Genomic DNA, 12521 nt, shown 5'->3' with positions numbered 1-12521 from the left:
GCTCCTGCGCAGAGCTGTCTCTCTGCAGCTCAGACCACTTGTCGGCAGCTCCCTCCATCCCAGGAGCCCGGCCCAGCTCAGCAGCACAGCACCTGCCCACTGCACTTTAATGACCCCTGTGGTGGGTTTGTTGCTGAGTCCATCAACCTCAGACCTGAGAGGAAGCTGAAGAAACCTCTCAGGGACTCCAAGTCAGATGCAAACTCCAAAGTTTCTTATGGTGTTAATGGGTCCCGTGGGCATGAGTGGCAGAGCCAACAGCCATGACCAGAGACGTGAAGAGGTTGGTTGTGTCAGGGGGCTTCTTCCAGCTTCGCCACATCCCCCTGTCATCTCCACCACAGGCTGTCCTACAGTGTCACCTCACCGGTGCCTCTTTCCCTGCAGGCTGTAGCCATCCCCCCGGCTGCCCCACCTTGCTGTCACCTTCCTTCACTGCTCTCTCTGTCCTCCATGGCTATTCCTTGAAACACCAAGCCTTGGGCTCATCCAGACTCCTTCTGGGTTATGTGTTACTGCACAACACTTCCCTTGGAAGGTGTTGTCTTCCTCCTCGTGTCCAGTCTGGACTTTGTGCCATTATTTCTTTCTCATGCTGTTTTGCACCAGGAAGAAAAGCTCCACCAGCTCTGAAACCACCCTGCAAGCACTCTCAGGCTACTCCTATCCTGTCCTCAGTCTCCACACCAGTCAGCCCACAACCCTCAGCCTCTATGGTCATGCGCTTGAGGCCTCCAAACCCCATCTTGGGCGGTCTCTGGGCACTCTCCATGGGGTTTGCAGATGAAAACATAGTGGTCATAAACCAAGAAAGACGGACTGTGACTTTTTACCAAGGCCTGTAGGAGCAGGAGAAGGGGCAATGGCTTTCAACTGAAAGAGGGTAGATTTACTTTGGCTATAAGGAAGAAAGAGTTTGCAATGAGGGTGGCAAGACACTGGAAGAGGTACCCCAGAGAAGCTGTGAATGCCACATTCCTGGAAGTGTCCTAGGACAGAAGTTTTGAGCAACTTGAACTAGTGAAAGATGTCTCTGTCCATGCAATTGGGGGGATGGAGCGGGGGGACGACTAGGTGATTTTTTAGTTCCCTTCCAACCCAAACCACTCTATGATTCTTGGATTCTGATATTCCCAACTCCTTCTCCACAAGCTGTAAATACCTACCTACACCATGCAGGCATTTTAAGCTGACCTTGTCCCACACCCTGCCATAAAAAAGAAAGAACGGCCATTTCTAGAACAAGAATTGCCATCTTTTCAGAGGAACAATTCAAAAACCCAACAGGTAAAACATCATTTTAAGATCAGTCCGATCTTCAAAAAAGGCAAGAAGGAGGACCCAGGGAACTACAGACCAGTTAGTCTCACCTCTGTCCCTGGGAAGGTAACAGAGCGACTCATTCTGAACGTCATCTCCAAACACGTTGAGGAACAGGAAGTTATTGGAAGTGGTCAACATGGATTTACCAAGGGTAAATCATGCTTGACCAATCTGATAGCTTTCTATGATGTTATAACTGGTTGGCTGGATGAGGGGAGAGCCGTGGATGTCATCTACCTTGACTTTAGCAAGGTTTTTGACACTGTCTCCCATGACATCCTCATTAGGAAGCTGAGGAAGTATGTGCTAGAGGAGGTGACAGTGAGGTGGATTGAGAGTTGCTGTGGGACAGAACTCAGAGGGTTGTGATCAGCGGCACAGAGTCTAGCTGGAGGCCTGTAACCAGTGGTGTCCAACAGGGGTCAATAATCGGTCCAATTTTGTTTAATATATTCATTAATGACCTGGATGAGGGGACAGAGTGTATCCTCAGCAAGTTTGCTGATGATACCAAACTGGGTGGGGTGGCTGATACCCCAGAGGGCTGTGCTGCCATCCAGCGCGACCTGGACAGGCTGGAGAGCTGGGCAGAGAAGAACCTAATGAGGTTCAACAAAAGCAAGTGCAAGGTCCTGCACCTGGGGAGGAAGAATGCAAAGCACCAGTATAGGATAGGGGTGGACCTGCTGGGAAGCTTCTCTGAGGAGAAGGATCTGGGGGTTGTGGTAGACAGCAAATTATCCATGGCCCAGCAATGTGCCCTTGTTGCCAGAAAGGCCAATGGAATCCTGGGCTGCATAGGGAAGAGTGTGGCCCGTAGGTCGAGGGAGGGCATTCTCCCCCTCTACTCTGCACTGGTGAGGCCACAACTGGAGTGCTGTGTCCAGTTTTGGGCTCCCCAGTTCAAGAGGGACAGGGAACTGCTGGAGCAGGTCCAGCAAAGGGCAACTAAGATGATTAAGGGCTTGGAGCATCTGCCTTATGAGGAAAACCTGAGAGAGCTGGGACTCTTTAGCCTGGAGAAAAGAAGGCTGAGGGGGAGACCCAAGGGTGGGTTGAAGGAGGATGGAGCCAGACACTTTTCAATGGTTCCAAGTGACAGGACGAGGGGTAATGGGCACAAGTTGGAGCATAGGGAGTTCCATTCAAATACAAGAAAAAACTTCTTTAACTGTGAAGAAGGGTGACAGAGCACTGGCCCAGGCTGCCCAGGGAGGTTGTGGAGTCCCCTTCTCTGCAGATTTTCAAGACCTGCCTGGATGCAGTCCTGAGTAATTTGCTCTAGGCAATCCTGCTTTAGCAGGGGAGTTGGACTAGATGAAACCTACAGGTCCCTTCCAACTCTGAACATTCCATGATTCTGTGATTCTGTGAAAAAGGAATTCCATGGCAGCAAGATGAGCTTTTGGTTCTTTAGGAACAGTTACTGAAGAAAAAAATCTAAAGTAGGACCACTGCTGAATTCATTAAGAGTGGGTGCAGTTAGATCTGAGGTACTTAATGTCCTCTTTGCCTCAGTTACCACCAGCGAGGTCTCCAAAGCCTCTGGGCTTTGAGGCAGGACTCTTGAGGAGAAGCACAGAATGGTAGGGGTTGGAAGGGACCTTTGGGGATCATCTAGTCCAACCCCCCCTTGCAAAGCAGGTTCACCTAGAACAATCTGCAGAGGATGGAGACCAAGCCAGGGGTTCTTGAGCCAACTACACCCTTACCAGTCCGTGGGACCAGAAGGTTTGCATCCAAGGGTGCTGAGACAGTGGTTTTCTCCAGGAGGTTCCGGTCTGTGATGATCCCAGTAAAAAAGGAACTGAGATTCCTTAAGGGATCTTTCAAGCTGCTGTCAGTGAGGGCAATATCACAGAGGCAATCTTGTTTCCTTTAGAAGGTACGAACCCCAGGAGGTGTGGCAGAGAATGGGCTTTGCACTGAATGCAGCAAACCATGCAGACCCCCTCCATAGAAGACAGTCTCCTGTTTTGGTCAAGCTACCATAGGAGTTTCCTACAAGGAAACAACACTATTCCTCATCTCTGCAGTTAAACATCAACGATGTTTTCATGAGAACTTCTTGCTGCAGCGTTGCAGACAGGCCAGGCCATGCAGGAGGCTTTTTGTCCAGTACAGAGTGGGACCTGCCTGCAGGCTCTTGTGTGCCAATACACTGCTGAGGTTGTCCTGCGGCCACAAGCCCTGTGCAGCACAGCGCAGGTGTGAAGGCCATGTCGTACGTGCAGCCCAGCGCAGCGCAGCACCAACTGCTCGGTGTACAATGGGTCTTCGGGTCAGCACCAGCACTCAGGTTTCCCTGCGCTGCAACCTGGTGCCACAGCTGAGGGGCTGCAGCCCAAATGTGCACTCCCACGAGGAGCCTCATGTCTTGTCACAGCATGGTGATGTTTTGGGGTGAAATGAGATCAGGTGGGGCAGTTTTTTGAGCTGGGGTGCTGCAATGGAAGGGTACAGGCTCTGCTGGAGGGAGGGGCAGGGAGGATGAGGATGGGGGGATTCCCCCTGTGTGAAGGAGCAGCTCAGATCTATGGAGCACCTCTACGAGACGGGCAACATGTTGAGGTAGCTGGTGTGAGAGATGATGGGAGGAGAAGTCAGTCCACGTGACACTGCCTTGGCAGTTATCCACTCCTTGATCAGGGAGAGGAGGCAGAAAACCTCTTCTGACAACAACCCGGGGAAGTCTCCGGGTTCCTGAGCAGGTTCCCATGAGGAACCGTAAGTGTCCTGGAATTCACTGGCCAGGCAAAGCAACAGGGTGCCAACAGTCTGGAGGATCTTGGGATGACTCCTTAACACAGCTGCCAGGTGGGCCAGGAAGGGTGATGCTCCCCTGGCCCTGGTCCTGGCCATCAAGGAAGAGCTGGTCAGGATGTGATCATCAGTGTCAGCCCTGGCTGTCATGACCAGGAAATAGTGGGGTTTCACACGCCAAAGAGGAGTGAGGAAGGCCAGCAGTGGAGCACAGATGGGCGGACTCCAGAGGAGAACACTTCACGTGCTTGGGAGACTGATTCAAGCAGTGCCCTGGGAAGCAGCTCTGAAGGGTGAAGGAGCTCCGGAAATCTGATAGGCCGTGCAGGACAGCCTCCTCCAAGGACAGGAATGGTCTATCTGAATAGCTATGAAGAGAAACACCCCTCTGAGGAGGCTGCTGGTGTAAAGTGAGTGAGCGCCAGGGCCCAAAGGCAGCCGGCAGGAGGTGGAAGCAGGGGCAGCTACCAAGGAGGAATTGAGAACCCTTGGCCCTGCATGGAGGGAGGGTGCCAAAGCCAAAGCTCCCATGGGCTGGAGAGTTTCAGGGCTGGGGAGCAAAAGCAAAAAGAGCTGATGCAGGCTTGGAGGGTCATGGGGAATGAGTCACCCTCTGCCTGGAGGCCTGTGACAAGTGGGCGCTGCAGAGGTTTGCATCTTGGATGCATGCCTCAGCCTAGGAGAAGGGGTTCCTCCTGCAAGGGATGGTGCAAGAGCTGTTCCAGTCCATCCACGTGGGTCTAGATGGTGCAGAGTCTACTTGAAGACATTCCTCTAAGCCAAATGCATTGGCATTAATGCAAAACTGGTTAGTTAAAATCAAACATTTTATTCCCTTTGTCTCTCTGCTTTGACATCTTTTCACTGTGACTGCACACCTGAAATCTCTCTAATAAGCCACATCAGAACTGAAGGAAAATTATGCCCAGACTTGATGCCTTTGGGTGTTTTGTGTGGGAATGAGCCCTCTGGTGCCGAGTTCCTGAACTGCAGCTCCTGAAAGACTGACCAAGCTTCTGGAGAAGTAAAAGAAGCAAACCTGCAGGTTTCTGAGGGTGTTAGCAGGCCCTGCTGATGTCCCACACTGAAGAGACCATGGAGGGAAGGAGCAGACAAAGCACCTGTCTCTGCGGACTGGCAAAGCAGGAAGTTAGCTAAGTACCCGCAGACTTGATCTCCATCCACTGCTGGCTTTTGCGTGGGGTTTTGCCTCTTAGGCACATGGAACTGGGAGGCCTTGCTGGTGAAGAAGGAGGAGAGAAGAAAACACAGAAAATCTCAGATCTATCTACACATGCTCTTACCGAATTCAGCAGCGGCCGCACATTATGTTCAGTTCTTCTTTAAAATTTCCTGGAGGAGTCAGAGCTCATCCTTGTGCCCTTGAACTTCCGTGCAAGTGTCAGCTCTATAATACCTGTGGCTTTTCTAAAACCAACTGTATTTCTGAATTCTTCCTGTGTTTTAACATGTGCATCCACATCTCGCATGCTTCATTTTCTCTATGGAGCTTCCCCATGAATTTCCTGTTTCCCCAAGCTCCTCTCCTGACAGCTGGGTTTGTTTTTTTCTGACTATTGGTATGACTACACTCTCCTACTTGACAGATGCTGTCCTTGCAGATGAGGTATACTGAGCTCTGCTGCCCTTCTGTGCCGCTCACATGGGCTCCCCGACTAAAAGTCACAAGACTAGGACAAAGGCTGCTCCTCTGAGGTCTAGCACCTACACTCTTCTATTCTCCTTCCTTTTGGGAGGGCAGACCCCACTATTTCATGGCCACAATAGCCAAAGCTCAGATTCTTGTAACGTCCATGTCCAGCACTACCTTCTTTGAAATTAACAGGTGCAGATGAGTATTACCGTTGTTGGCCAATCTGGCAGCTGTGCTATAGAGACTGGGATCCTAAGCTGTGTCTTGACCAATATTCTCGAAAAGCCTCCAGGACAGCTTGCATGCAGTTGTGGTCCCCTTCCAGTGAATGCCAGGGCAATTAAAGTTCCCAAGGTGATGTAAATAGGTTCGTTGTCTCCCACCACAATGTAACCCTTACGGGTCTCTTTTCTGACCCTTACACACAGGGGTTCACCCAGTTTATTTATCACCTAGAGGAGCTCCACAAATCTAAGCAGGTCCTTCACCCTGAGGGCAAGCCTCTCTCAAAATTTCTGCCCTCCTGATCATCCTGTACCCATCCATCACAGCACCCCAGTCATGGGAGATGTCCCAACACTGCTCAGCTCTTCTTCCCTCCAAGTGCAATGAAGAGATGGCACACACAGCTCCAGCCCCTCCTCTCTGTGCCCAGGCTGAAGGCCCTGGGGCATGGCTGGGCTGCAGCACCTCAGCTGTGGCACACTTGGGCTGAGAGCAGGCTCGCAAGAGGGAAACCTGCTTCCAAGGCCCCAAGACCTCAGCTGCTCAGAGCAGAGACATGCTGCAGTGGGTGGCAGATGGCAGTATGAAGAAGAAATGAGGTGCACACAAAGGGAGCAAGCTCTGTGGTGGAGATGAAGGTGGTCTCAAGAAGAATAAGATTATGTTGAAAATGTCCTTGGTGTGGACATGCTGTGGTTCAGGCTCACTGTGAAAATCATTGGCCTGATCCATGATTGTATTGTCAAGGAGATGGCTAAAAAAATCAGGAGAGAAGATCCAGCATAGTTTGAGAGTGAAGGAACACGAGACGAGAACCCGGTGTGATGTGCTTGCTGTTCAGGCGCTGCCCAGTGTCTCTGGGGAGAGAAGGGACAGAGCTTGTGCCACTGCAGGGGTGGGATTCGGTCACTGGCCCAAAGGCACCCACTCTGTCTGAGATGATCTGGGTGATGCCTGTCACACAGCCAGGCTGGGTGGGGACAGGGTTCCTGTACAGGACCTCTGCTATCCCTGTCCAGAGCATGAAATTGTTCTGAACAGCCCTGGCACCTCCCTGAGCACTGCAGGACAGAACTTGTAAACTAAATTGAGGTTCAGCTGCCCTGAATGAGGTAAGGCAATGAAGGGATGCACGTGAGACAACTGCCATCATACTCCGGGGACATGTGGAAAAGACAGCTGATAGAGAAGAGAGAGACTGAGCTCTGCCCATGCCACGTGACTCTATTTGGTCAGCTGAATCGCTCTAGGGGCTGCCCTGAGCAGAAGGAAGAGTTACAGGGGCACTTGTCCTCCACATGGACACCTTGTGTCATTGAAGTTGGCCAAAGGGATTTCCCAACAGCCTCCACCAAGATGCCCCCAGATGCTGCCCTGTCTCTATGAACTGCTCCACTACAGCTTGCCATTCCCAACATGTCTCTTGGTCACCTCTGGCACCAAAGATGTCCCCAGGTGTCTGTGTCCGAACATTTTCCTCCTGCCCTCCCTCTCTTATAATTTGCAAGGGAGATGAGACCAGGAGCTCACATGCAGGAGCCGCTTTTTTGCCCTTGTGAAGTGAGGCCAGAGGAATGCCACCTGCTGGGGGTTTGTGGTGGGCATGGGATGGAGCTAACTCCTCTTGTAGCCCCAGGGACTACAAACCCAGGCTGAGAAGCCTCCATTGACTCAACTAAATGCCTTCCCTCCTAACAGGAAAAGGAGATTTCTCCCTGGCATTGTCTGGGTGTTCTCTTTAATACTAAACCAAGAAAAAAAAAAAGTATTCTTGGACCTCAGTCTTTCTCTGACTGAGAATTTAAAACGCTGGATAGAAGTTTCTCTCCCCAGCTGATGGACAAAACATCAGTGCTGACTTCAGCTTGTTTCTCAGCAGGTTCCCCTGGAGCCCCAGGGACATCTCTGAGGGAGCCCAGAGGGGATAGAGAGAGTGCCACCATGGGCTGGTCCTCTGCTGCTGATCTGGGCTGGGCTGCTGGGACGGAGGGAGCTCCTGGCAAGTGGGCAGCTCTGCAGAGAGACAGCTCTGCCCAGGAGCAGCTCCTCTGCACAGCGCAGCAGGGCTGAGGGCACTACCTGCAGGCAGCGAGGGCAGACAAGAGAAGGGAGAGAGAGATAAAGGCAGTCTGGGGTGGGAGGACAGGAGAGAGCTCACAGGGGGAGAACCCTTCACAGCCTTTCCCATGGTAAGTCTCTGGCTGTGGGGCAATGCAGATGAGTTCCTGGCAGTGTCTCCTACACCTGGCACATGCCATGGCTGATAGGAGCTGTCAGGACAGCTCTCCTGGCTTGTCTGGTGTGGAGCAGGAGGATGTGCTTCAGAGCAGGGATGCCCCACTGCACCATCAGAGGGACAATGAAGGTCAGCTGCCTTCTCCCAGGGAGGGCTCTGCAGTTTTGAAGATAGGTGTGCAGGCAGGGGTGGGCAGGGCTGTCCTTGCCAGCAGGGTCCCTGCACCCCGGGGGCTGTGTGCCGGGGCAGGGACTCTGCTGCCTGCCAGGGTCAGCTCTCCGCCTGCCCAGGGAGGTCCCCACGGAGATTCTATGGGGAGAAACCGTGGGTGGAAGGAGCACAACCTCTGGCAGGGCAGGGTCCTTCTGCTGTACAGACGAAAGTCAAGGCAGGGGCTACCTTAAAGACAGAGACCTTTCCAGGCTCTGTGCTCTCAGCTGTCTCCTAAGGGAAAGGAGCTGTCACTGTGACAATGAGGGATCAGCACATCTGCCACAAACCTCATCAAGTGCCTTCACCCACTCCTCCACCTACAGACAGCACCAGCATCCCCTCTGCTTGCAGCATCAGGCTGGATCTGCTCCACTCCTTCGGACCCGCACAGAGGGAGGTGGCCCTGGGCAGAGCCCTGCTGCTGGGCGGGGGCTGCAGGGCAGAGCTGAGCACACAGCGGGTGGGATGGGCTCTGGCAGCACTGGCAGGGGGAGACCTGGGGACAGAGCAACAGCTCCTGGCAGGGACAGCCCCAGGCAGCAGAGAGCCCCTCCACACTTCTGTGTCCCTCTCTGCTCAGCTGCACAGGGAGAGAGAAAGCAGTGTGGAGAAATGGGCTTTGAAACTGGTCTCTCCCACACTCACAAAAGCCCTTTCATTTTTTTTTTTTCTTCCAGTACATTTTTAGGGAGTCGTTTGTCCCATGGAGATAGGTGTAAGCAGGAGTACCTGCGTGGTGACCAGCAGGTCACTGGTGGGCAGAGCAGCTCTCCTGACTCTGCACTAGGGCACAGAGAGCCTTTTTCTCCCTTCGGGCTCACCAGTGTTCAGACTAAAAGCACTGGGAAAGAGGAGTATTTCTGCCCCTTCAAAGGAAGTGCCCTCAGCAGCACAAACCTGCTCAGACTAAAAGGAGCTGAATGAAACTATGCCAAAGATAGAGAAATCTATGTGGAGGGATTTTTTTGTGAAATATCACAGGATTGTCTCAGAGAAGTCTGCCGTATATTGTCAATGTGTTCTCCTCTTTCAACAGTGGCCCATGCTCACACTGAACAAATGTTCAACAGCAGCTCCATCACCCACTTCCTCCTCCTGGCATTCGCAGACACACGGGAGCTGCAGCTCTTGACCTTCTGGCTCTTCCTGGGCATCTACCTGGCTGCCCTCCTGGGAAACGGCCTCATCATCACCGCCATCGCCTGCGACCACCGCCTCCACACCCCCATGTACTTCTTCCTCCTCAACCTCTCTGTTCTGGATCTGGGCTCCATCTCCACCACTCTCCCCAAAGCCATGGCCAATTCCCTCTGGAACACCAGGGCCATCTCCTACCAGGGGTGTGCTGCACAGGTCTTCTTTTTCTTATTCTTTGCTACAGCAGAGTTTTCTCTTCTCACAGTCATGTCCTATGACCGCTATGTTGCCATCTGCCAACCCCTGCACTACGGGACCCTCCTGGGCAGAAGAGCTTGTGTCCGCATGGCAGCAGCTGCCTGGGGCAGTGTTTTTCCTTATGCTGTGCTGCACACGGCCAATACATTTTCACTGCCCCTCTGCCAGGGCAATGCCCTGGACCAGTTCTTCTGTGAAATTCCACAGATCCTCAAGCTCTCCTGCTCACATTCAGACTACCTCAGGGAAGTTGGGTTTCTTGTGTTTGGTAGTTGTGTAGCTTTTGGGTGCTTTATTTTCATTGTGATGTCCTATGTGCAGATCTTCAGGGCAGTGCTGAGGATCCCCTCGGAGCAGGGACGGCACAAAGCCTTTTCCATGTGCCTCCCTCACCTGGCCGTTGTCTCCCTGTTTCTCAGCACTGCCATATTTGCCTACCTGAAGCCCCCTTCTATCTCCTCTCCAGTTCTCAATGTAATGGTTGCAGTGCTGTATTCAGTGATTCCTCCATCATGGAACCCCCTCATTTACAGCATGAGGAACCAGGACCTGAAGGATGCCCTCTGGAAATTGATGGTCAGATGATTTTCATAAGCACTTAACTTTCTTCTTCTGTGAATCACTTACAAAATAACTCATTCTAGGTCATGCTGATCTTCTGTGTTGTTGTTGTTTTTGTTTTTGTTTTTTTTTTTTTTTTAAAGTTTTCGTTTTGTCTTTGGGTTTTTTTGCCTTTTTATACTTTTTATAATATTGTCCAGAATATTTTTTTTCTTTTTATATTTCTAACTAAGCACTTTTCAGACTTAGTGATATTCACAGACTGTGTAAATAAGCATTCATGCTCTCATAGAATCATAGAATCATAGGTTTGGAAGGGACCTCTGGAGATCATCTAGTCCAACCCCCCTGCCAGAGCAGGGAAAGCAAGGAGCGCTCCATGTTCAAAGAAATAAAAATCTTCCAGCAACTTGTTTGCCCAAGATCATTTCTTTTGAGGCCTTCTCTGAGGCAGCAGAGCAGTGCCTGTGTGCAGAGCTGGAGGGGAGAGTCCCAGCACAGCAGCACTGCCAGGGAGCACCAGCCTTGGTCTTGCCAGAGCTGCTCTCTTGCCACTTCCACGGTCTCCTCCGGAGCCCTTGCCTTGCTGTAAGGCTGAGTGCTCGGGCAGCTCCTAGTCCTGCTGTGTGGCAGCCCTGTGAGCACAGGAGGGACAGGCACTGAGCGCTGCTCTGACAGAGCTGGCCTCCCTAACAGCACCTCCAGCGCACCGGGGGGTCTCCTCAGGGCAGGGCTTGAAGGCTTAGGTCTTCTTCCAAAGTTATTCTCAAGAATATTCCCAAGAATGTGCATCTCAAAAGAAAACAGTGTACAGCATAACTATGTGGGTTTTCAGGGTGGAGGCAAGCAGCAGTGTGCTCTCACAGCCAGGACTCCTGAGAAAGACATGAAGGACTGGCAGAAGAGGGTCTTCACTGGGGCTGTCTGTGCTGGACACGCCAGCGAATATCCCCCAGGACAATCGTCACACACCTAGCAGACAACTACCACCTTTTAACAGCCCCCACCATTCCAATGAGATCTCCTTCACCTGCCTTTTCTCATTTCTTGCAAATTCCCCTGTGTGCCACCTCACCCTCCCCTGTCATTATCACAGAATCACAGAATCATGGAATGTTCAGAGTTGGAAGGGTCCTCTAGAGATCATCTAGTCCAACTCCCCTGCTAAAGCAGGATTGCCTAGAGCACATTACTCAGGACTGCATCCAGGTGGGTCTTGAAAATCTCCAGAGAAGGCGACTCCACAGCCTCCCTGGTCAGCCTGGACAGGTGCTCTGTCACCCTTCTTCACAGTTAAAGAAGTTTTTTCTTGTATTTGAATGGAACTTCCTATGTTCCAACTTGTGCCCATTACCCCTCATCCTGTCACTGGGAACCATTGAAAAGTGTCTGGCTCCATCCCTCCTTCAACCCACCCTTTAGACACTTATACGCCATAATAAGGTCTCCCCTCAGCCTTCTCTTCTCCAGGCTAAAGAGTCCCAGCTCTCTCAGCCTTTCCTCATAATGGAGATGCTCCAATCACTTAATCATCTTAGTTGCCCTACGCTGGACTCTCTCCAGCAGTTCCCTGTCCCTCTTGAACTGGGGAGCGCAGAACTGCACACAGCACTCCAGTTGTGGCCTCACCAGTGCAGAGTAGAGGGGGAGAATGACCTCCCTCGACCTACTGGCCACACTCTTCCCTGTGCAGCCCAGGATGCCATTGGCCTTCCTTGCTACAAGGGAACATGTCTGGCTCATGGATAATTTGCTATCAGGACCTGCAGATCCTTCTCCTCAGAACTGCTTCCCAGGAGGTCCGCCCCTAACCTATACTGGTGCTTTGCATTCTTCCTTCCCATGTGCAGGACCCTGTACTTGCTCTTGTAGAACCTCACTAGGTTCTTCTCTGCCCACCTCTCCAGCCTGTCCAGGTCATGCTGGATGGCAACATGGCCCTCTGGAGTGTCAGCCACCCCACCCAGTTTGGTATCATCAGCGAACTTGCTGAGGATACACTCTATCCTCTCATCCAGGTCATTGATGAATATATTGAACAAAATTGGACCAAGTATTGACCCCTGGGGGACACCACTGGTTACAGGCCTCCCACTTGACACTGCTCCATTAACTACAACCCTCTGAGTTCTGTCACACACTCATCTCTCA

At 51.9% G+C, this 12521-nt stretch overlaps 1 protein-coding gene across 1 annotated transcript; it reads left to right on the top strand.

Moving 5' to 3' along the window:
* Positions 1 to 9473: 9473 nt before the first annotated feature.
* Positions 9474 to 10394, top strand: LOC309684272 (olfactory receptor 14A16-like; the record flags this gene model as incomplete). Its single annotated transcript, XM_082500203.1, has 1 exon — positions 9474 to 10394. One exon carries the CDS (start codon positions 9474 to 9476, stop codon positions 10392 to 10394), a length of 921 nt encoding a protein of 306 aa, XP_082356329.1.
* Positions 10395 to 12521: the final 2127 nt, after the last annotated feature.

This window comes from Vanellus vanellus (genome assembly GCF_965231255.1).
Source record: "Vanellus vanellus genome assembly, contig: HAP1_SCAFFOLD_45, whole genome shotgun sequence".
Classification (NCBI taxonomy): domain Eukaryota; kingdom Metazoa; phylum Chordata; class Aves; order Charadriiformes; family Charadriidae; genus Vanellus; species Vanellus vanellus.
Note: the sequence above shows the minus strand (reverse complement) of the source record. Positions and strands in the feature narration are given on the sequence as shown.